The 24,124-nt window shown below is 49.5% G+C and overlaps 7 protein-coding genes across 7 annotated transcripts; 3 read left to right on the plus strand and 4 right to left on the minus strand.

The window, feature by feature from the left end:
• Positions 1-1,659: 1,659 nt before the first annotated feature.
• On the plus strand, positions 1,660-6,143 carry FIBRA_02758 (uncharacterized protein; the record flags this gene model as incomplete). Its single annotated transcript, XM_012324611.1, has 19 exons — positions 1,660-1,790; positions 1,857-1,941; positions 1,992-2,329; positions 2,387-2,417; positions 2,971-3,068; positions 3,130-3,366; positions 3,418-3,530; positions 3,588-3,604; positions 3,652-3,675; positions 3,726-3,914; positions 3,973-4,142; positions 4,300-4,330; positions 4,836-4,902; positions 4,961-5,028; positions 5,079-5,180; positions 5,231-5,334; positions 5,386-5,866; positions 5,916-5,999; positions 6,054-6,143. 19 exons carry the CDS (start codon positions 1,660-1,662, stop codon positions 6,141-6,143), a joined length of 2,460 nt encoding a protein of 819 aa, XP_012180001.1.
• Positions 6,144-6,893: 750 nt separating this feature from the next.
• FIBRA_02759 (uncharacterized protein) lies at positions 6,894-9,454 on the minus strand (the record flags this gene model as incomplete). Its single annotated transcript, XM_012324612.1, has 2 exons — positions 6,894-8,464; positions 9,034-9,454. 2 exons carry the CDS (start codon positions 9,452-9,454, stop codon positions 6,894-6,896), a joined length of 1,992 nt encoding a protein of 663 aa, XP_012180002.1.
• A 3,991-nt stretch (positions 9,455-13,445) lies between these two features.
• FIBRA_02760 (uncharacterized protein) lies at positions 13,446-14,672 on the plus strand (the record flags this gene model as incomplete). The annotated part of the gene is made up of 3 exons (XM_012324613.1): positions 13,446-13,593; positions 13,647-13,823; positions 13,873-14,672. 3 exons carry the CDS (start codon positions 13,446-13,448, stop codon positions 14,670-14,672), a joined length of 1,125 nt encoding a protein of 374 aa, XP_012180003.1.
• Positions 14,673-14,696: 24 nt separating this feature from the next.
• On the plus strand, positions 14,697-15,643 carry FIBRA_02761 (uncharacterized protein; the record flags this gene model as incomplete). Its single annotated transcript, XM_012324614.1, has 3 exons — positions 14,697-15,203; positions 15,264-15,551; positions 15,605-15,643. The coding sequence occupies 3 exons, from the start codon at positions 14,697-14,699 to the stop codon at positions 15,641-15,643; spliced, it is 834 nt and encodes a 277-aa protein (XP_012180004.1).
• Positions 15,644-16,098: 455 nt separating this feature from the next.
• FIBRA_02762 (uncharacterized protein) lies at positions 16,099-17,150 on the minus strand (the record flags this gene model as incomplete). Its single annotated transcript, XM_012324615.1, has 4 exons — positions 16,099-16,567; positions 16,639-16,764; positions 16,818-16,914; positions 16,964-17,150. 4 exons carry the CDS (start codon positions 17,148-17,150, stop codon positions 16,099-16,101), a joined length of 879 nt encoding a protein of 292 aa, XP_012180005.1.
• A 361-nt stretch (positions 17,151-17,511) lies between these two features.
• On the minus strand, positions 17,512-20,071 carry FIBRA_02763 (uncharacterized protein; the record flags this gene model as incomplete). The annotated part of the gene is made up of 9 exons (XM_012324616.1): positions 17,512-17,671; positions 17,722-18,029; positions 18,082-18,701; positions 18,754-18,843; positions 18,895-18,959; positions 19,013-19,148; positions 19,199-19,292; positions 19,350-19,696; positions 19,744-20,071. 9 exons carry the CDS (start codon positions 20,069-20,071, stop codon positions 17,512-17,514), a joined length of 2,148 nt encoding a protein of 715 aa, XP_012180006.1.
• Positions 20,072-20,208: 137 nt separating this feature from the next.
• On the minus strand, positions 20,209-24,019 carry FIBRA_02764 (uncharacterized protein; the record flags this gene model as incomplete). The annotated part of the gene is made up of 16 exons (XM_012324617.1): positions 20,209-20,324; positions 20,571-20,615; positions 20,672-20,782; positions 20,838-20,923; positions 20,985-21,085; positions 21,144-21,251; positions 21,303-21,433; positions 21,619-21,832; positions 21,892-22,478; positions 22,528-22,616; positions 22,677-23,103; positions 23,157-23,310; positions 23,361-23,596; positions 23,649-23,702; positions 23,750-23,894; positions 23,945-24,019. 16 exons carry the CDS (start codon positions 24,017-24,019, stop codon positions 20,209-20,211), a joined length of 2,679 nt encoding a protein of 892 aa, XP_012180007.1.
• Positions 24,020-24,124: the final 105 nt, after the last annotated feature.

Raw genomic sequence — 24,124 nt, forward strand, 5'->3', positions numbered from 1 at the left:
TTTCCGATAATAGGCCAGCCTTTGGGTCCTGGAGGAAGAGAACGGTTGCGTTTGCCTGAGAGTATCAGGCTCACTAAGACCACGCCTAGCGCAGCAAGAGTAACGTCTGACACGGACACAGCACCGAGCCGGAGCATGTCAGGCAGTGAGGGGCGTGAGGGGGCGATTGGAATGTCGATCTTTATAGAGAACGTCTGGCTTTGGATACAGGCAACGCCCGTAACCTTACTATACATGCGAAGGGCTGTCAGTGTCACGCACAGTGGATCCCTCGAAGAATCCATGCTTGTACTCGGATGAGCTCCGCCACAAGTTGGCCACTCATCATTTCTGTTGCAGAGCTCTACGCAAGCTCACAGTGACACGAAAAACACCGTCAACTGCAGCCTCCGAATGCGATGAGGAACGAGGACGTTATCGCGATATGAAGATCCACAGCGTTTTTGTTTATTCCTAGACAAATCAACTTGAGGTGTCAGCAAGTGTGATCTCCGACTCAAGTTGGAGTTCTCCTCAACTTAAGATGCATCAAATCTCAAAAAAACCTGTCATGTGGAACGTCTTGCTCAGCAGGTTCCATGGCTCCTGATTGTTTGTTTAGATGCTGGTTAGTATGTGAGCATCTACGGAGAGCTCTCTACCATAAAGATTCACCAATTTCAAATTCGTGTATGAATCGAACATGGGATGCGACATTGGCCGCATATGTTGCCATATTTCACTCCTCGGTCGAGATGTGTTCCAGAGTGTCAACATTCAAAAGGAGAGCCATTGTATTCAGAGTCAAAGGTAGCTGACAGAGGCAAATGCTATGACGAGATGCGATGCTCAGCCTCGACTGGCACCAGCCCCGTCCGGCGCACAGTGATCAATGCTCTGTTCGATAAGGTCACCTGTGTCCGCAGGCTGAGGGATCCTGCAGGAACCGTAATATATAATCTCAATCCGACGTCATGTAGACGGAGGACTAATGTATGTGCCTGTAATATATGACTAGAGAGCTATAAGTAATAGATCGCATGGAATGAAGGACATACGCACTCTCAATCCGACGTCGTGTAGACGGAGGACTGAGGCGACGATGTAAAACGTATCGTCCGCGAGTTACCTAATTTAGAAGGACGGTGAATAAGATAAGGAACGAGTATAATAAGTAGCTAATGGTGTCCGTTTGTATTACTGACTTCACAATCCATTTACTTCGACAGATCCGACTTTCGTCGTCAAATTATGGCCGAGTTGGCGCCTGTCCTCACTGTGATATTCAAGACGGACAGCTCTAATTGGGCCCTGGGCCAATTGTGTCCGCATTAGGATTTGAGCGGTGAAGCGATATGCCGGGGTCCTACTAGTATGTACGGTTGCCGGTCAGTTAAACTTACTTACTCTGCATAGAGGTTTCGGTCGGTACAACCTCGCGATATGCTGCTCTCTGGCTGGTGCTGGCATAGCGTCCACAAGACCATTAGTACCTCTGCGCATCTTACACGCCGCTCGATCTCTCTCTCGGCGGTCGAAGGGCCAACACACCCACCTCTCGTTTCTCATACGCTACCGGACTACTTCGCACAGGAAATACTAGGGAAGCATGGGTCTCGACCGGCTCTGATTGCGAGAGGGGAACGATCGCGCCCACACGGTGGGCCTCTGTCTCCCAACATGGGTGTCTCCCAGCATCTGGCCTGGGATTTTGAGGAATTTAACAGACATATACGGGCTTTGGCCCGAGGTTTATTGGCCCTAGGCGTCAAGAAGGGCGATCGCGTCGGAGTGGTGATGGGCAATAATAGGTACGCCCGATCATATGAAGTTGTTGAGACCTGCAGCTGGCTGACATGGCTTCACTTAACATAAAGTGCGTATGCACTGCTGCAGTGGGCGTGCGCTAGCGTTGGGGCAATACTTGTGACTCTGAATCCTGCCTATAGACTGACAGAACTGGTGCGTAACAACCGAGAATTTACACCAGCAAACAGTACAATTTGTGCCAGGTAAACACGCTCCAACTCGTAGGCGTCAGCCACCTGTTCGTAGTGCCAAGAATTCGCACTTCGGCGTACGTCTCAATGTTGGCCAACGCATTTCCTGCTCTGCAAAATTCATCTCCCGGCGATATACAAGAGCCTGCGCTACCGAATCTGCGTCACCTAGTGGTTGTAGACAACACCTCAGACTTAAACGCGTACCAGAGAAATCTTGACGATGTTAAGTGTACTGTGGATTTCCGCGAGGTGATGGTGTGGCGGGAAGATGGCACAGAAAATCAGCGTATTAAGGAGATTGGGTTGAGCCTGAGGAATGACGACGTGATCAATCTGCAATTTACAAGGTAACACAAATACGTCGCTGAGCATCAGTAAATTTGTTTAACCTGTTTCTACGAAAGCGGAACAACAGGTCTACCCAAAGCTGTCTCGGTACGTCGATCAATCCTCCGCATGTATATTGATCATGTAATTACACTTTACATACAGCTCACGCACCACAATCTCCTCAACAACGCCTTAGCAATAGGGAACAATATGCACCTGACACCATCTGATATCATCTGTGCGATCCTTTTTGTTAGCCACACAATTTATTCTGAGATGTTGTGACTTCAGGCAACGTTCCTCCGCTCTTCCATTGCTTTGATATGTCAATCTCATTGACTTTCCGTCGCCTCGTCACTGACGTTATCTCCCTCATTGGTGTTGCCTGCTACACGTCTCGTCCTAGGCAATCTTGCGGCGTGGTCACATGGTTCTTGCATTGTCTACCCGTCTGAAATATACGACGCCCGTGCGATAGTCGACGCAATATCTGCAGAAAAGTGTACGGCGTTGCACGGAGTGCCCACCCATTTTTTGGGTGTGCTCGCTGAAGTTCTAGCTCGCAAGAAAGCAGGAAAAGCCGTAGAAACGAAGACACTGAGGTTTTACGTAGCCAATTATAGCCCAAACAACAGTTGAGCTGATAGTCATTGTGCAGGACAGGGATCGCTTCTGGAGCACCCATTCCGATCGACTTGATGAAGCAGCTGATCGCGACACTAAACTTGACAGAGTTGACGGTCGCTTTTGGAATGAGTAAGTATACTGTGGCTTGAATCTTGAATGTGTGTTGTGTAAACTAAGAAAACCGATACAGCGGAGACAAGGTACAGCATTTCGCCCGGCGTGCACTTGAAGGTCTACAGACCCGCGTTTATCTTTACAGCCCAGTGACTTTCCAAGCAACTCCAAACGACCCCATTAACAAGCGAGTCGAAACTGTGGGGAGAGTCTTGCCTCATGTCAAGGCAAAGGTTGTAGATCTGGAGGGCAACGTTGTCCCAGTCGGGACTCCGGGAGAGATTCTTGTTTCAGGTTATGTTCTACAGAAGGGGTCAGCTTGAATAGCTACTTGGCGTACAGTTTACTGAGTACGGGTACGCAGATATTGGGAAGACCAGGAGCAAACAGACCTCGCCACGAGAAAGGATGCGAATGGGGTTTTATGGATGCACACTGGAGATGAAGGTGTAATGGATGAAGATGGTTACCTTAAAGGTGAGGAATTGCTTTCCCATCAAGTCCTCTCAGCGTTGATGGACCTACTGCAATCAGTGGTTGGAAGAATAAAGGTATGAGGTTGTGTATCTACGGATCGTCCAGCTGAACGATACTGCAGGATCTAATCATCCGAGGTGGAGAGGTCAGTACGCATATACGGTTATTTAGCCATCACTATTGAGATCGTACCAGAACCTATTTCCAGTCCAGATCGAGAATATTTTGACGGACCATCCTGCAATACGAGAGGCGGCTGCTATAGCTATTCCTGATCCGGTCTTCGGAGAGGTAGTTGGCGCATGGATCGTGCGAGAGCCTCATACAAAGTCTTTGACACGAGAGGAAGTACGTGCGCTCGTTGCACAAAAGATGAATCCCCAGGTACGTCCTCGCGTGGTTTATCTGCTTACTTTGAGTACGATTACGCTTTTTGACCTAGAATGCGCCTGCGTGGGTATGGTTTACCGGCGAAGAGGGTGTTCCGGAGGAAGTGCCGAAGACTGCAAGTGGGAAGGTTATGAAGCACGCATTGCGGTCATCGGCGCGCGAGTTGGTCGAGAAGAGTGTAGGGCGTGTAGGCTCAGTGCCGAAGCACGGCAAGCTGAGCTAGTGAGTCTCTGACCCCATGCTCCGTTGAATGGCCGCCGACAGTTGAACACAGGATACTGTAATTTGTGGCTTCTTACACTATGTTCGCAATTCAGCATAGAAATGCCCATACAGTGAGACCGTGGGCCCAGTGCCCTATCTGCTGACTTTGGATCAGTTCAGTCCTTACGTCGCGCCAATCGGATCTTGTGCGCAAAGTTGAGGGTGCTGATTTCTCGCCGTGATATCGTCGATTGCGGCCAGTTGCACTCAGAAACGATAGTAAATTGCCCAATAAGGTCAGTGCGCCTGCCGTCACATCTCACATTGAGGTGCGTCATTGTCACAATCATGCCCTAAGACTGTTTAGTTATTAATATCAACGTTGGTGGAGCATATTCTTCGCGAGCTCACGGCTTCTTCTGTGACGTCACGCTGCCGGCCCGCCGGCCGGCGGTGTTCTATGAGAGCCGGCGCTCGATGATACTGCAGATAAATACCAGCTCGTCCTCAGCCGCGTATCGTTCTTCGTCTTCGCTTCTATCATCGTCCCCACTTGTTCTCTCATCCACTCCCTGCACCTGACAACAACTACGATGCCACAAGGAACAATGAGAGCGCTTTGGTACAATAGTGTGCGTTTGGCTCATACCGTGATCGTCGTCGCTCTAGACCGATTCGCCGAGATAGCGCGAGGGCTGACGTACTATCCAGCCCAGAGACTTTATGATTAAGGAGGTACCAATCCCCAAATGTGGAGATGACGATCTTCTCTTGAAAGGTAACGCGCCCGGCGTCGTTCCTACTGAGGGAATCTCCATTTACCACGGTTATGGCAGTGTCTTGTTGTGGCGTTTGCGGAACCGACGGGCATATACATGAAGGCGAATTCATAGCAAAATTCCCTGTAAGTGAACAAGAGGTCATAGAGCGCGCATATATTCACGTTTTGAATAGCTCATCCCTGGCCACGAAGCCATCGGGGCGGTAGTGGAGAAAGGAAAGAATGTCACTGGTTTCGATTTGGGAGACCGTGTGGTTGCAGATGTCGGAATTTCGGTACGCGCGCGTTTATCTTTAAAACACTGATGCCTCATCTATACCCATAGTGCGACAACTGCTTCTACTGCCGGCGTGGACAAGCCGTGCTTTGTGAAAATTTTAATGCTCGGGGTGTTACAATGGATGGTGGTTTTGCTGAATACATTGTTTAGTACGTGCCCGTTTGCTCGTTTCCAGCGCATATACTCACATATTCGAACAGCCATCAAAAGAAGTGCTACAAGATTCACAATTTGACCGATGAGGAGTCAACACTTCTGGAGCCCGCTGCATGTGCTATTCATGGTCTGGATAAATTGAACCCACCTGTCGGGATTGATGTGCTTCTGCTTGGTGCTGGCCCGACTGGTCTGATCCTCGCTCAGCTGCTCAAGTTAAATGGCGCGCACAAGGTGGTCATTGCTGCTAACAAGGGTATCAAGATGGATATTGCGAAGGAGTTGAACGCTGCGGACGAGTACATTGAACTTGACAGGCAGAATCCTGGCCCGCAATGGCAGCAGTTGAAGAAGGACAACCCGTATGGTTTTGACGTGGTTGTAGAAGCAACCGGCGTGGAGAAGCTTGCCCAAGAGAGCATCAATTATGTGCGCCGAGGTGGTACGATCATGATCTACGGCGTGTACGAGAATAAAGCTTTGGTGCACTGGCCGCCATCAAGGATCTTCGGGGACGAGATCAAGGTAGGGTTCCGCCGTCTCACGAGTGAATCGAAATCATAACATCTCGCAGATCATCGGCTCGTTCTCACAAGCATACTGTTTTCCCCGAGCAGTGGCATATTTGGACGGTGGAAAGGTTAATGTGAAGGGCATGGTAAGAGGATATACATCGACCTTTGCTCAAAGTGTTCATCTTTGTGTCATCCAGGTCACGGACGTCTTCAAGTTGGAGGACTACCAGGGGGCCTTGGACAAAATGAACAGCCGTGGGGCGCTGAAGATTGCGATCAAACCGTGAGTGTGGTACTGGGTGTGGAAAGATCAGTGTATTATAGAGTAGCTCAGGCCAACTGAAAGTACTTACTGTGAAGTATACATACATGCCCATGTTCATCCTGAAATCAATTGTAGCTTTATGATACCTGAATATTGAACTTTAGAGTTCCATCTTCCTGGTCTCACCTGATTGTATTTGTCCGAAATTGTAGTTACATCAGTCATGTCTGTTTGCATGCAGTCAGCGAGTCCTATGGCTTTGCCGCTTCGGGCTATACAAAAAATGAGACCTCTCTGGCGGGGAGTCGAACCCCGCTTTCGCGCGCTCCAGAAGATCGACAAACCCAACTTATGACAGGCGCGTGTACTAACCGATATACTACCAGAGATTATTTTTCGTTACTACCGTGGGTAAATCTTCTCATCTCACACGATCACGAACTAGCTTAGGGTTAGGAGTTACGCGGCTTGAACGATGGCCTCATGAGCATGATTCTGATAAAATTCAAAAACATGCGCGAGGCAGGATAGAATATGTTGGACATGGTGTGATAGTCAATATAAAATCCCTCTCAGCTGATTATAGCGATAGCTTAGGGGTCGACTACTCGAATCCGAATTTAGTAGGCTCACTTGCACTGTTCACTTTTTGCGCACTGCATAGGTTCACATCGCTTGCATCATTGAAACAATGGTAAAGACAGGATAGATCCCCTTAGTACACTGTCATTTATCAATCACGACGAAGCACACAGACGATAACACCGCCCAATCAAGTACTTCCGCCTCCTGCCCTCGTGCGCGTATTCCCGATCAAAGCGACAGCCTGTGCTACTGCCGATTTCGGGGAGAACGGATTGCTCCCCGGATTCAACTCTGACTTGCCTATTGCTGGCCCTGACGTCGGTACTGTTCCCGGACGAATGCCAAACCCAGAAGGTTCAAATGGCGGCGCCCGCCCCGACAAATTTGACCCACTGGCCGAAGGTGTAGGGACGTGTGTGCCCTGAGTCTGAGGGACAGGGACAGGTGAAGATGCTGACGATGAACGACCGGAACCTGAGCCAGAATTTGAGTGAGCTCGTGAACCTACTTGGCCAGATATCCGACCTTGAGCTGGTGCTCCCAGTCCGGGCTTGTGAATGGTTGAGTGTAGGTGGATGACGCCTGGTCCGGCACTGAGGTCTCGATGACTAGGAAGAGACAGTCGCGCGCTATGTGCGGGGCGTTGAATCGGTGGAATGGCGTCTGGTCGGCTCATAAGCAAGGTGTCTGGTGAGGGGAAAGAGGGGGATGCGTTGAGCTGATTTGGATGACTATGTGGATGCGAGTGCCGTTTCCGAGGATGTGAGTGGCCGGTACCGTGATGCGGAGTCGGTTGATGTGGGGTATTCCCGGGGTGATGCTGTCGGTGGTGATGGTGGGTGTGTAAAGAGTGACTGCTAGATGTATGTGATGACGAGCCATCTGGATTGTGGCGGGCGGAACCTCTGCCTTCATGCTCTGTAATCGAACCCTCGTTGACTCCTCTCAAGCTGTCCGCCTCTCCTTTCGCACTTGTGTCGACCTCGTAGCCATATGGGTCCCGCTCTATCTTTTCCCGTTCTTCTTCCAATCGCCTTAGTTTCTCCTCAAGCTCACTGATAGTTCCGCCGCCGTCACCTTCCCCACCGCCCTCCAGCTTCTCTCTTTTGACTGTCAACTTCTCTAAAGTTTTGGTGAGCGCACCAACTTCTGTAGCCCACCCCTCCCTCCTACGCTTCTCCCTCCCTTCCACCTCTTCTCTCTCATGTTTTTGCTCCTCTGCGTGCACCTTAACAGTCTCCAACTCCCTTTCTACCTCTCGTACTTTCCGCTCGAGTTCTGGGAGCGAGCGTTCAATTTCCAATCTCGCCTCTTCCATGGCGCTCGCAGCAGCTTCAGTCTGTTTTCGCGCCTCCTTGAGGGCGAGAACCTTCTGACGCGCACGATGTTCATTTGCCGCACCGCGCTCTGCAGCACGCCGCAGCGCCTCAATTTCCCCGCGCACACTCGCGTCCGCTTTCTGCGCCTCACGCCGCGCGGCCTTGAGCGCGGCAGTGAGCTGTGCGTGTTCAGCTGTCAGCGTGGACAACGCCAGTGTGAGCTCTTGCCGACGTTGCTCTGGTGTTAAGGGAGCAGGAGCAGAAGCCGGAATTGTCGGAGAAGGGGCCGTCTGTGTTGAATTCGTTGATGTAGGGTGCGGGGAAGACGGGTGCATCTGAGAGGACGTGCTGGATGGGGCTGATGTGCTAATGGCGCTGGCGTCGTCCGAAAGTGTCTCGGAGTGAGAGGAGTCTGAATTGGCAGTGGTCTCGGTTTCTACTGCTTAGATATGTCAGATTCAGGTGCGGTATGGCGATAAGCGAAACACAGAACGAGGATAGTAGCCCGATTCTTTGATAATGGAAGAATGCCCTCGGAGCCGATAATGCAGCTGCCAAGCGATTCCCCCACTATCCGAAGATGATGGATGAAAAGGCCTCCCGCAAGGCCAAACGTCATCTGCCGAAGTCGGAGATCGTTATCCTGCGCTGTGTGATTGCAGCACTTCTCAGAGGAGCCTTGATATAGGCAGCTTGTGATATTCAACACGAGATCGTTGCTGACGCCAGTGTCAGTCACACAACAAAGAGATCACCATGTTGTCGCATTACTATGGCGTCAGAAAGGGTGTTTAGTGAAAGGATAAGCTTCTCAGAAGTTCCCAAATAGAGCTCTTTTGTGGTGTCATATCATTCATCAGGATTTACTCCGAGAGTGGATTGTAATATTCGTCAAGGTGAAACAACCGACGGAAATTGAGACTTACTGCGGGATCCCTTTGCATCGCCAATACCTCGTGTATAACGAAAAGAAACACTCTGACACTGTCGGCAGAAAACCATACTCACCAGTTGTAATCTGCCCTCTCACCAATCCTAGCCCTGCTACCACCCCAAGCTCAACATCATATTGCCGACCAGGCATGAGGCCGAACAATATGATGACAGCCTCGTCAGTAGCATCGTCGATGCGAATGAGTACACGTTGCCACGGAATGCCGTTGACGTTTACTGAAAGTCCCTGAGAAAGTATTTCGGACACGATTTGAGCTTTGTGCCCTTCCTCTTCTTCCTCCTCATTATCTTCCCTATTGGCGAATAGTGCGTCACTGGATGAACGACGATCATGCGGTGTAGGATCGGATGTAGATGTATATGGTGAGGCAAGGATAAAAGTGACTGAGACCGAGGTGATCTCGCGAACAGAGAGTGCGAGAGTAGGCCGCCAAGGGCGGATTGCATGCCATTCAGATGGGGTAAAGTCATTCATTATGTAGACGAGGGGTGTTTACGAGATCTAGCAAATTTTGCAGTCCAGAGCGAAGGGATGAACGCAATGCACAGCGTCGAGAGCAGACCTCGAATACCTGGGCGCGGAAAAAAGACGCATAGGCGCTTATTGAACGAGCGGATTGTTACAATAATAAAAGGGCGTCTACAGGACCCTTAAAAAAATTGGAACACTAAGCATGTATCCAGGGAGAGAAAAAGAGATACACCGTCTCAAAGACGTCGTCAACTTGAGACTTTCGGATACGGGGAATCGAACCCCGGGCTATCGCGAAACACTTGAGAGGCGATAATGTTAGCCACTACACCATATCCGATATACCGTGCGCCGCTATACTTTTTTCAATACGTTGATTGCTTATGGTAATCACAACATATTCAATCCATAAATAGAATTATCGATTATGTAACGTTCACGATCCTGCTAATATGATGTAGTCACTACGATCCATCGCCTATTGCTAAATAGTAACACCAAAAGGTGCGACCGGGCTGCCGAGACACGAATATACTGTAAGTGTCCCAAGCTATGTCTGTAGTTCTCAAGTTAGTCACAAATTTTCAAAGCTGAAGCAGAACAACTGTACATTACGCACAAAATGCCACCATCAGCCCTCATTCTTATCGCAGACGGGACAGAGGAAATGGAGTTGTACGTTAGAGTCAATCATGCCTAAACAAACTGTTCAGTGCCTGGCTCCTCCGGAACTGTAGCACAATCACTTATGACACGCTTGTACGTGCGGGAGTGAAATGCACCTCTGCGTTCGTCCCAGCAGCGGACGCTCCAGAGGAGAACAGCGCGACGTTGCCATATGCGACTGGCTCACGCGGTATCAAGATTGTTCCGGATACCTACTTCTCGCCACAGGCAGCCGCTCAGGTTCGTCGCAGGCTGTATTGAGGGTGTTAACGGGCTACGCGTGACTAATGTACCATAGCGGGATTATGATCTGCTCGTTATTCCAGGCGGTGCGAAGGGTGCAGAGACCATCTCCCAGAACTCGCCGGTGCAACATCTTGTGAGGACCTTTTTAAATAATGGGAAGTTTGTCGGGATGATTTGTGCAGGTGTGTCATGCCCAAAGCAACGTGCACAACTACAGTAGATTCACAAAAGGCGAGCAGGCAGTTTGGCAGCATTGACATCAGACCTCCCAAAGCAGCCTCTCACATCACACCCAAGTGTTAAGGGTCAGCTTGAGAAAGGTACCGTGTTTCTAATGTTTGCTTTCGTCGTTCAATGAGGTAACACCGACACTAGACTTCGAGTATTCAGAGGAATCGGTGATTGTCTCTGGGAAGCTAATAACGAGGTGCGTGAGGCGTTGTTGCGCGTCTTCTTCTTATACCCACTTATGAGACATCTGGAATAATACTTCACTCACTAGCCGCGGGCCTGGTGAGTATTGATTGCTGAAATTATGTCACATGTTGAACGCGTTTTTCGGACGTATCGCATATCTGCAGGTACCGCATTCCCTTTTGCCTTGACGCTTGTAGAGCTCCTTTGTGGGGAGAAGAAACGCGCTGAAGTCGCAGGACCGATGATATTTCCGCCCGGAACATTTGCATAAAGCCGTGGCTCAATACGGAGTGAGTGGTCTTCCAAATATTTGTACCTCTATGACATCACGCCACTAAGCAGTGCTATCGATTGAAATTCCGATGAATGTCCACCGTGGGGTCGCCGATATCATCAGTATGAGATAAAGATATCTAACTTCGTGCCCGCTTGTGTGGCCTGAGTTTTGCCAATAGGTCCGATGAAGTTATTGCATTTGAAAGCCTCACGGAGTCTTCCGACTTGCATCATGTAACAAACTCTAGAGAATGAGAAGAGCGCTCGAATCTTTCACTATACACTAGTCACAGGCTGTGGCGGGCTCACTTTCAAGTTGTTCACCTATAAAACCCGGCCATTTGTGTCAATCCATCCTTCACTAAACCAACATCTTACCGGTAACTCGTGCGTTTGAATCTCGTGTTCATGAATCCTTCAACACATATCACTCAACCGTCAGTATATATACAATGAATGCCACAGCTCTCCGTACCTTCACGCACCTTCAGATTCGGAGGCTATGTCCGACAAACATCTATAAGAAACTGACGCTAGAACCGTAGTCTAGAGGGAGGGCATCAAACCCAACGTGAAGACGGACACGATCATCCATCAGTTATGTACAACATACCCGAGTGGAATGCCACCGTGAGTGATCTTCTTAGAAGCTGCTGGAGCTTGTATTTGATCCATTCATTATAGACTCAAAGGAGAGAAGCGAGAGACGCAAACCCTCACGCACCCTGAGGAAGATAGAGATTCAAAAGGAGGGAGAGATGGTTGCGATTAGCAACATATTGATAGGTACGATATTTATCCTTATACCCACGAATATTTAGTCTAGATAGCGTTCATTGATAGTATTGTCTCGTGACCCAAAAGAAAGGAAAGGGTCATTGACGGTTGAGCGCATCGGTCAGTTGTGCAGGGCAATCGCAATCGTGAGGCATTTGGCAAGTGAGTATGCGTTTCCCTGATCTCATAACCGCTCAACATAGCAAATGCTTTCCTTAGCAAACTAATCGTAGGGGCAAGTCGCAAAAGTGGTCCGTGTAATCCTCCGCAAGCTGGCAACCATGGCGAATTCCGAGGTTGACTTCAAGGACCAGCTGGCCGAAATAGAGTTGCTTATCAACATGAACAAGCAGCTTAAATGGGGAGTTGGAAACAATACAGAACAAGCGCAAGCTTGTTGAGCGATTGTACCTGGAGCGGCCCAAGGAGGACCACGCTCTGTGGGACGGGTAACACGCTTAGCGGAAGGGGAACGCATACTCTTTGTACAGCGAGAAGGTATGCGGCATCCGCGTCACGTCGTGTCCCTGAAGACACTAGGCGGAACTCCTCCTCAAGCTGACAAAGGTAAGAAGAAAACAAGGGGGAGAACGAAGAGTGGGTGCCCTGCTACTATACGAGGCTTTTACATTGATTCAGATGTTGCCTACTTGCAGACCACGCGAAGAGTCGAGACCGCTGGGTAGGACCAACATGCCTCTAAATGTTGCATTATACTTCTTGCCAACATCCGGAGGTCTGCTGACCCGGAAATGCCCTCGTGAGCTGCGCTGCCGCAAACTCCTCCGCGCAAGTGTAGAAGGGCTGCTTCCATCTGATCTGGGAGATCAAACGTGTATAGACAGGCGATATTATCCGTTCTAGCTGATGCTTCTCTTTCTCTTTTATGACGACATCTGACAGCACTCTTATATTCGTTGGTGAAGAGTGGGTGACAAACCCTATAATCTAGCATTCCCTCCTCCATGTATACTCCTCACAATCTCATAATTTGCTATGGTGCCGTTAACTTGGGCGGCCATAGTACCTTGAGCAGCCTCTGTAACCGAAGTGCTAGACGCGAGAACTGCCATGCTGTCCAGTATGGGAGCGGGCTGGAAGGCTTGATTAGCAGAGACTGTAAGTGTTGCGCCGTGAGTCCGCGACAGTGCGGAGGGACATGGGATCAAGTATTTGTAGTGGTCAAAAACAGTGCACATGGTTCGCTCGACAGCGATACATCGATTATCAAAATGACTGAAATATTTCTCACAGTAGCCCGTTTAGCTCAGTGGTAGAGCGCGCCACTCGTACCTCGGGTGTGGCTGCCCCTTGTTCCTCGAGTGGGTAGCTATGCTTGGTCATGGTGAGGTCGGTTGTTCAAGTCAGCCAATGGGCAGACCTTTTTACGGGCCGCGAATACGTAGCCATTCAAGTTCTCATGAAAGGTGGAGAGGGGGGGAGAGTAGTTGATCGCTCGGGAGTTGCTCAGTCCACGTAACATTCGCGCTAGCCATGTTTGGCACTGTGATCGCCTTCAACTTCAAATTCGGCATCTCCCCTTCATCTCTCTCGTCTTTCCCCGGACCAGGCCCCAGTTCAAACATCATGTAGCGACTAGTACCGAGCGACCATGCCGAACAGAAAGAGGCCCTCCAGGAAGCAGTCTGCACCAGGGCCTATTGCAGCTCATCTTCTTCCAGACACGATAGCGAGGGACGTCGACGGTGCCAGGTGGGACGAGGTCGTTCGGCTGCTTTGTGAATATTTCCAACTGCCAGGTAATGCCCTCTTGCGGGATCGCTCTCGAGATGTTTATAACGCAGCCTTTCAGACCTCACCACACGGGGCAGGCTTAAGAAAGTGCACAATCACTTTGATAATATTTACAGGAAACTTGACGATGCTTACACGACTAATATTGACAATGAGACGGTGGTGGGTGGTATAGTTAATATATGGGCGAAAATGTTCGCGGATGCTCTTTTACGCGATAAGCTGTTCAAGAGAGGTTCGTAATATGTCTCAACACGTAAAACGTTGGCTCATCCAAAGGTCAGGATTGGTGGCAAAGATGATCCCAGTTTTCGATATGCCGGAGGCGTGGTATGTCGGACTTCAGGCATTGACTGCCGTGACACACCACGGGGGGGTAAATGCACGGCGAGAAATTGCGAAAATTACGCCCACTCTTTTGCGCTTGCTGAGCGAGCACCCGGACAATCCCAAGGTCATCGAACTCGCAACGGTCACGATGGCGCACGCCATTAGCGCGACTGTTGGACAGCAACATCCCGCAGACCGCAAGCTCGTCGCACTGCTTGACATGCGATCTGTCCTGGAGGCCACTATGAATAACCTGCGCAAGCCATTCGTGTCACACCTCATGTTAACCCACGCAATGACGCTCGTAACCAGCTCGACGCTTCACTGCCACAAAGAATACAATGCGGTCCCATCCGTAGTCTCCTTCCTTGTCGCATGCCTCCGAAGCAATGATGTGACAACTAGATGCAGTGCTCTGGGCGGTCTATTTCGCCTGATTATCCATGACTCCGAGGAAGACAGACGGCTTTACGACCCGCAGAGGATCATGGCCGCAGTGCAGCGCGGCTTTCCGGAAAACCTCCAGGACATCATGGTGGATTATGGTCTGCAGAGGTGTGATTTAACACTGATTTTGAAAACCGCGGGAGCATATCAGAAAGCAATGATGAAGTGCGCGCAGGGCAAAGATCTTTACGCACTTGGCAAATCGCTCGCAGATTTCATTCTGTGCACCGAGTTCTCCATCGCAGAGGGTATGTTTCAAGCACTCAACGAACGTACGGGGTTACCCGAGACCATCGACGTCGGGTGACCATTCACCATGTGGACGGACGCGATGCCATTCTGTGTACGTGCGCTTCGTGAAAAAGGATCTCCCGCAGACCTCGATGCGGCAGACATTGTGGAAATCAAACACTCGCTCATTAAGCAGCGCACTTCGGACGCGATTGCAGCTGCAAGGAGAGCCATGGAACGCAACCCTAAACTAGCATACTCTTTCTATGTTTCAGGCTTAAGTGCTGACAGCACTCAGAGTCTGAAGGCAACCAAGAAGGGGCTGAAGTGCACTCAGATCACGCCTTTTGTGCGTCACTACATGCTGTGGCGCGCAGTTGAGCACGCAGGAAACATGGGCGTAAGTACATTACAAGAAGCAGTGGCAGGCCAGAAGGACTATGCGGAGGGTCTTGCATTTTTGATGTCCTCGTGCGAAGACGCGAAGACGTTCATCTCCGAGGCGCCACCAGACAATCGAAATATGCAAACCATCCTGAATTGGTACATCATCTGCACTATTGCTGTCCGAGGCTCAGACTTAAGCCCCGACTTGAGAGAATTCGATGTTAGTGCCTTGGGTACTTCATATTGCAAAGCTTTGTATGCTGAGCAGGACGCTACGTAGGACGTGATCGAGAAACTCAAGGTTGCGGACCAGTTCTCCACTGTTCTTGGGTATCTGCCTAGAAAGACGCAGATACGTCTCGCACGCCAATTGATTGTGGAGTCTTATGGTTCTGCCGTCCAGGGCTGGAGTGATGTTCTCGCCCGTTTCGACAGCCTCGGGTCACCGAAGACGCATGACAAACCATCTCTTAGCAAAGCAGAGGATGATCTCACTGCATGGTTGGAAGATCTTCGTATTGACGATGAGCAACACGGCTCCGGCCCCATGAAGTGTACCAACTCATTGGTCAGTCCGAACTCGGTCTCGCTTTATCGGTGCACGTATTGCGGGAACCCCAGTGCGGCGTTGAGGAAATGTGGTGGATGTGGCAAAACTAGGTCAGTATTGATTTTATCATTCATATTGAGTATTAAAAAACTAAACTTTCATTTCGACAATCAATCTGCACAGATATTGTGATGGAGGATGTCAGAAATCGCACTGGGGTGACCATAAGCACGTCTGCAAGCTGCAATCATCTTAAATGAGTCAAAATCGACATTTAGTGTACCGAACTTAAAACCCTAAGCTCCATTCTTGTGCTGTATCTCTTATTGTTGATGTCTCCTATTGTATTTTGCTCATCGTACACTGGCCAATTTGTGAAATATATGCATGGCATCCACGAACTGTTCGCTTCGAATCAGTTGCATTCTTCATACGCTGTTCTTTCACTCACAATTGAACCCGGAAGTACTCAGTACTCAGTTCGTGCGGTGAGGTAAGAGCGTACGATATATTTCTCAAATACGAAGTAATGAAATACTGCAGTACATAAATGAGCTATCCGGTCTCATCCTCTCCTTCGCTTCGTTTTGCCGGCGTCCAACACATCTGCCTTCCGTTCGTCGACCCTTTGTAGGAATTCGACCTTCTCCAGATATCCCCCACCACGGCGGTTCGCCGCAAGCTCATCCTTGACCCCTGATTGCTCCTCTGTCTGGACATGCGCCCGCCAATCCATGGCCGACTTATCCAGCGTCGACAGTTTCTTTGCCTTGGGGGCGTTCGGAAGAGGGGCCAACGCGGTCTTCGGCCTGCGTGGTCCCGGACGCTTCGTTGCTGGCTTAGATGTCTTGCTGATTGACGCTAATGTAGCGCTTGTTGTTGCAGCTGGATCCCCGGTCGACTCTAGTATTGACTCTGCAGATGTCTCAGTGGCAATAGTAACGGGGACAGCACCCATCGTGGTTGCTTCTGGAGATTGCCACAGAGGCCATTTCTTCGCATCGTCTGAATCCTCAGGCACCTCTCGGACCTCGCTGTGAGCGTTCACTCGGACACATGAAATTGTGGAATATCGCGCAGACTCAGCACAGGAACGAAGACTTACACAACATTCTCCCCAGCAAATCGGAAAGTCTTCTTGATTTTGACCATCCTCCGTGACGACAACTCTTGTTTCGGTTGGGGCGAAGTCACGGACGCTTGAAACTCGACCCATAGGGCATCGCGCATCCTGGTGTAGGGACAAATGAGCACCCCAGCGGAATTAAGTTTAAGAAGCCTCACTTTTCTGCAGTTTCTGGGTCTATCTCGGCACGAGAAGGGGAGGTCGTCCGTATACGCTTCGCACTAGGCTCGTCATCGCCAGAAGAATGTCGGTCGTCTAGATAAATAGTCTCAGTGTCGAACATATAAGCGTACAGGAAACACACCTGGATGATGCGGAGGAACATAATCGGAATCGTTTTCAGAATCCGAGGCGCTGCGCATGCTTCTCCTCAAGCTAGTAATAGGCTGAATGAAATGTGTAGGAGTTGAGTCGAAGTCCGGAGTAGATAGTGTATACTCCAGCTCCAGATAAGTGTTTAGGGTTGTATTCCAAGCTCCATATATTACCATATCTGACCATTTACATGTCCCTGGTAGTATATCGGTTAGTACACGCGCCTGTCATTGGGACGCGCGAAAGCGGGGTTCGACTCCCCGCCAGGGAGGCCATTGATTTTATAGATTTCAACGGTTTTTTTCTTAGATCTCAACTTCGGGTCACGGATTACTAGATATTCTACAGCATATTGACCTTGTATTGACCAGGGTAGTATGGTCTCCGCTCTCTGCTCTCCGGTTTCTGGTCTCTGGCACATATACTCATTTCGAAGTTCGACCAGGCTACACTTTGATTGAAATGCTACGCATACGAATATTGTGTTTACAGACGCTAGAATCTATTTGTAAAATCACTGCACATCTCATACCTAGATTAATACGACCGGCCAAACATGGTCCACCTTTTTGCATCCTTGCCACATGCAGTACATTTGGTTTTTCCAGGCTCAATAGGTGGCCATTTTGATTGGTCGAAAGGTATGCACAGTGATTTTGCTCCTGCCGACGGAGCGCGCTCGTCTTGGGGCTCGGCGCTGCACAGATGGTCAGATATCTGGCGTGACAGATTATATACTATACGCACGCTCGCGCACTGCGCTCTTTGATATCATCTTCGCATGCTTCCTCCTCGCACCATGGCATGACAGCAACGCACTTGTCTTCCAGGGTAGGAACAACGTCTTCCCAGCGCGTGACCTCTCGGAGGCGAGAGAAGTATGTGTCTTGCGCTCGCTTGAACATATCCGCCTGAATAGTATCAAGAAGCTTAGGGACCGATGCCATGAGATCTGCGAGGGGCAATGGAGCCTTCGTGCCCGTATCACGGCGGACGCTAAGCGTCTGCTGCTTTGCAAGGTCGGCTGGCCCGATCTCTAGACGGAGCGGCACACCCTTTGCATAATTTGTTCAGAGCTGTGAAGTGAACGTAGCAACCAGAACATACTTTTTGTTCCCAATCGTTGAACTTGAAGCCGGGAGTGTATCCCTCACGAAGGTCAGCCTTAGCCTTCACTCCCACCGATTTCAGGGACTTGGAGAGCTCTTCACATTTATCATTGATGGCTTTCCTTGACTCGTCACTCGTCTTCGCTGTGATACCACATGGCACAATGATGACCTGGATGGAAGCTACCCGCGGGGGAAGAACTAAGCCTTGGTTGTCTCCATGAATCATCACCATCACACCAATCGTACGCGTCGACAACCCCCACGAATTCTGCCAGACATATACCTTGCCTTGTCCAGTTGGATCATTGGGATCCTCGACGAAGATGTTAAACATCTCCGGTCTCGAGAAGTTTTGTCCGAGACAATGAGACGTGCCGGCCTGTATTCCGCGTCCGGTCGTGGGCACAAATCCCTCAATAGTCGTGGTATACAGTCCACCTGCGAATTTCTCTTTCTCCGACTTTATGCCAGGAATGACAGGCACTGCGAGCAAGTCTTCATAGACCTGTCGGTATAGCTCCAATATCTCGCGGACTTCAGTATCTGCTTCTGCTTTCGTGAGAAATGCAGTGTGGCCCTCTTGCCAAAGGAACTCGCGTGTTCGCAAGAACGGTTCTGATGTTGACATTCAAAATTTCAACACGCAGAAGCCGGTATGATCACTCACGAGGATTCTTGAATTCCCATCGAACGACATTGTTCCATTGGTTTAGCTTCAGTGGAAGGTCTCGGTGACTTTTGATCCACTTGGCGTAGTCTATACAATCATATCAGAACCTACAAAGTGATCTACTTGTAAATTGCTTACACGGATACATGACTGTCTCGGATGTTGGACGAACTGCGATAGGCTCCTCAAGGTCAGAGTTCCCACTTACGAAATACGAATGAGATATTATGTTCATAGGAGAATGTCTAGAACGCACGCTCGAGTCACCCAAGCCACTTCTGGAGAAAAGCCTTCAATATGATCCTTTTCCCGTTCCAATACCTTTGATGATACGAACATGGGAAAATACGCGTTCTGCACTTCCATCTCGCGGATACGAGCATTGAACCAATCTACGAACGCGTTATATTGCGCAAGTAGAGAAAGATGACCCAAAGCATACCTTGAATGACTTCCCAGATACTGTATGACCACGGACGCAAGATATAACATCCACTAACATTATAATAGTCCATCATTTCAGCCTTTATGAGCACCTGCAAGGAAGCGCAAGTTAATCTTAAGCAGGGAAAAATGAGAAAACTGTTGTTCACATTTGTATACCATCCTGCAAAATCGACTTCTTTCTTGATACCAATGGCAATCTGAATGGCACCCTCTATCTTTGCATCTTCTTTTTTCTCCTTGACCGGTGCAGCTTTTGGCTGTACTGTAAGCGTGTCTGCTCCGACCTTCAAAGCTTCGAAGTCAACTTCTTGCAAAAGAGCCTCCTGAGTCTCCAGTAGTTTCAGATATGCATAGATATCCTTTCCAGACAAGAAAATGGTTGCACTTGATGAGAGCGCACGGACAGCGAAAAGCGCCGTTGATGAGATGATCGAGGAGTCGATCGCAGTCACGACTTTGGGATATGTCTGCTCGTTTAATGCCAAAGGAGAGACTAGGCATGATATAAGATATGAGGCAAACGGAGAAAAGCTTGCTTACGGGAGTTTTTGTCAAGAGAGAAGAACTCAGTTAACAAGTCCTCCGAACCCAGACGAAGCTCCTTCAACCCGAGTTTCTTGCCTACCGCACCAGAGATTACTTCCGTCCCCTCGCGAGCAATGATGACCAAAGGCACAGGAGTTGCAGTCTTCGCAGTCTTCGGCTTATAGACGAGAGTTTTCAAAAGCTCGAAAGATTTTGGAGCAGAAGACGCTCCTTCCAACGCTTCGCGCCATGACGCAGGCGAATTAGTGGTACTGTGTGACACAATAGCTTGCGGCTGAATCGATAGGCCTGTCAGAGACTGCGCGATACTTTCCACAGACATGGTGGTGGTAGTAAGAGTTCTTAAGCAGCAGTAGCGTTCTGTACAGAGCTGAGCGCTTTTTGATACTGACTCGACGCATCTGGACGTTATCAGATGGCGAAGCCCTGCTCGCGTTGAAAGGCGTGGTGCACATAGAGCTAATCTTCTTCCAGCATGGTAGAGCCCCAGCATGCAGCCCAGAAATATTTGCAAGAATCCGGGATTCGGAACACAGGCAGAGCGTAAGCAAAACGAAGCACAGCTGCTATAGCCTCTACGTGGTAGATGAGCGCCTACTGTAGGCAATTTACGCGAAGCGCGTCTTATTAGCGCGTTTGTCGCGTCACTTCGAGCAGTGAGATCAATTAAATAACTATTCTACTCTACTTTCAATTAATTGCGTAACTGTACTACAGTAAAAATGAGCAACTCTGTCACTGCTCTGACAAGACTTCAGAACATCTATGGCATAATGCGTCTTCCTCGGGCCGGGTGTATGTCCAGCAACGAGGACATTTACCTCCAGCTGCAGGCTGAATAAGGATATGGATTGGATGTATCAGCCCTGTGATTAAAGAAAAAGAATCAGAAAAGAAGGCTGTACAGTGCTAGGACCCGTACCATCTACAGGTAATACTTCTTGGTATTGCCAACTTGGCGCTGGGGCGAGGATCGATGTACCATCCGACACTTTAACACCAGATACAATGAATAGGGTCTTCAGGAAAGGCTCTGTCATGCGAGAGTCAGCGGCACGCGGATCTTCTGCTGAATATATTGTACCCACCTTCACGTCGTAATACGTCGAGAGCATGACTGGATCCAGGTGGCAATGTTAGTACTGCGTCAGCCTCCAAGGAACTCTTCAGATTTCTGGTGATTCAAGGCGTTGTGAGCACGTCAGGATAACACTATAAAGAGAGAAAAGTCATACTTGTCTCGACGGGCTTTCTCCAAGGTAGACAGTACTTTGTTGCGGATGCGAAGCAGCTCATTCATGTCGCGTTCGGCATTGTCATCTTCCCATTCCGAGCTCTGTACAGCGACGTAAAGCCCCGTAGACACACAAGAATACAAATATACAAGCACGTACCAGAGGTTTCCATTTGTGACTAAGAGGACTAGCACGTAACGCATCATGAATCTCCATAGAAAGGTAGGGCAATATTGGCGTCATGACCGAGGTCATAGTAATGAGAGCCTGCAGGACCATAAACTGAATGTTTCAACATTCCATAATAGCAAGACTCACTTGCTCTAAGACAGTGAGAGTAGCGCGTCTTTCAAGGTCACTCCTAGCGTTCGCGTAGAGACAGTCCTTTTGAATATCGAGGTATAATGCGGAGAGTGTGATGTTCGCGAAGTTAGACAGAGCATTCACCACTAAAATCCATCTCAGCATATCACTAGAGCCTTGGGCATAAACAGACGTGGACAACCTTTTGGAAAATCGTATGCCGCGTAACTCTGCAATGCCACCTGGTCGAGCTTGTATAGCTCATGCATTACATAGCGTTCAGCCTATTCAGAGAACCATCAGCTCTGTTTCTTTTTGTTCAATTCAATACGTGCCAGTCCAAGGCTCTTGCGTTCAATTCGATCGGCCAACGGCTGGTCTTCGAGTACACCTAAGATGAAGCGAGCAGAATTTCGAATCTTCCTGAGCGTCTCGGCGCACTGGGCGAGAAGTGTTGGACCAATATGCATGTCTTTCGTGAATTCAACGGTAGCAACCCAGAGCCGGAGAACTTCGGTGCCGTAAGCGGGCTCTTTCTTGAGGTCCTGGAATGCGGATATCGTTAGTGCCAATGTACTCCGAGTACATTGTGAGAGATACACACCTTGCCTCCATGAATGATCGTCATGGGATCCACTACATTCCCGAGGGATTTACTCATCTTTCGTCCAGACTCGTCGAGCACCATGCCGTGGGTGATAAGAGTGCCGTATGGTGCCATGGTCTCGCGACCAGTAGCATCAGCAGTCCCAATTGCCGTAAGTAGCTGGCTCTGGAACCACCCACGATGTTGGTCTGTCCCTTCCAAAGACACGTCGGAGCCGAACTGGCGTCCGTTGCTGCCAGTGGTGCCATCCAGTGGATACAGACTATCCAGCATTGACCACGACGTGCCACTATCAAACCAGACGTCCATCGTATCCGTACTCTTGCGCCACGTCTCTGTAAGTTGCTTGACATCCATGCCATTCTGCATTGCAGGGGGTATGAACTCTTCGACGGGCCCACTCCACCAATACTGAGTGCCTTTTTCCTGTAATACACCTAGGATATGCGTCAAGCTATCCGAATCCAGTACCGCACGCCCTGAGGGAATGTGATGCAGAGCAGGAATGGGCACTCCCCAAACACGCTGCCTAGAGATGCACCATTCGGAACGACTCTGGACATACGATTCAAGCCTGTTGCGTGCTTCACTTACGTAAGTGAGCAAACACAAGGTGGATGGAGAGGAGCTTACACTGAGGTGGGACAAATTGAACATCCTGCAGGGACAAGACTGCATTACCCTTGATCTGGTCAATGTTTGCAAACCACTGTGATGTTGCACTGAAATATGATGTATGGCCATTAGCACGGACGTATTGGAAAACTGACGAGCATGCGCACATAGTAATGACAGGCTTGTCTGTCCGCCAGTCATACGGATATCGATGTCGTATCCTGTGAATCTTGCGCAGAGCGCCAGTCGCATCTATAAGCTCGACGATGGCTTTGCTGCCTTCACTTAGTACTTCTTTACCGATTAGCGAGGTTGCAGCTTCAACACCGACGACATCAGCTACATCATCGGTGAATTGTCCCAGATGATCTACGTGGCAAAGCAAACTTCCGGTGGAGGAAGACGGTGATAGCATGTCAAGCGCACGGAAGACAAGATAGTCTTCCGCACCGTGGGCTGGCGCACAGTGCACAAGACCAGTACCAGAGTCGGGTGTGACATGTGAAGAAGGTATGATGGGCAGTGATGACGGTGCAGGACTATCCTTAAGAGACGAAAACAAAGGTTGATATGTACCACCGACCAATTCAGAGCCTGATCCCATGAATACCTTAGTAGATTATGTGGGTCAAGCGCATAGACCATACCTCGAATCTCCGCAACGGGCACATGGGAACCCAACACCTCCGGGTGCTCTATGAGGGAGCACTCGCGTTCGACCGCAAATATGTCCAGAGGAGCAGTCGGGTCATCACTGGAAGCCACAGCTTTATATATCATCTCGGGATTGACGGCAATAGCCTGCGTAGAGATCAGCAATAATAAAGAATATCACAACGTCCCTTCGTTACCATGTTGGCAGTCAGAGTCCATGGGGTAGTTGTCCATACCAGCAGCCGCACACTACTTCGATGAGTGATTAGGGCGCGCAGCATTGGGCTCATCTGCGGGCTGTCTAGCTCAAGTTTAAACGCGATGTATACTGAATGAGAGACGTGATTGTCGTTGTACGTTAACTCCGCTTCAGCAAGCGCCGAGCATGATGACGGGGAAAAGTAGACGGGGCGATAGTGCCTGTAAATGAGCCCTACGGAGAATTGTTCGTGCTAGCGTCGAACGAAACAAACGTCTGACAGTACCTTTCTCGACCATTCTCTGGAAGATTCGCAATTGTCGCGTCTCGTAGTCATGGTCTACCACAGTATCAGAGCTGGTATCGTTGAAGGGATGAACCACTCACCAAGAGATCGATAGGTTGATTCAGGCCGCCAATCAGCCATGATGCCGAACTGACGAAATTGGTCCTGCTGAACACATATTTCCTGTCTTGCAAACGCTTCGGCTTTCTCGCGTATAACAGAAGGCGTCAAATCGGTCGGACGTTTCTTCAGCAACAGTCAATCTGTGCACGAGGTATGAAGTAGTGAATACCTACTCCCAACTGCTGTAGGACCTTGTTCTCAATAGGCAGTCCGTGACAATCCCATCCAGGCATGTAGCTACGAGACATCAGTGAACGAGACAGCTATGATAACTGCAAAAGGACTTACTGCACACGGTGGCCTAAAGAGACGTGATACCGGTTGATGATATCCTTCAGAATCTTGTTAAGTGC

The sequence above is a fragment of the Fibroporia radiculosa genome, assembly GCF_000313525.1.
Source record: "Fibroporia radiculosa TFFH 294 genomic supercontigs, scaffold1421, whole genome shotgun sequence".
NCBI classification, from domain to species: domain Eukaryota; kingdom Fungi; phylum Basidiomycota; class Agaricomycetes; order Polyporales; family Fibroporiaceae; genus Fibroporia; species Fibroporia radiculosa.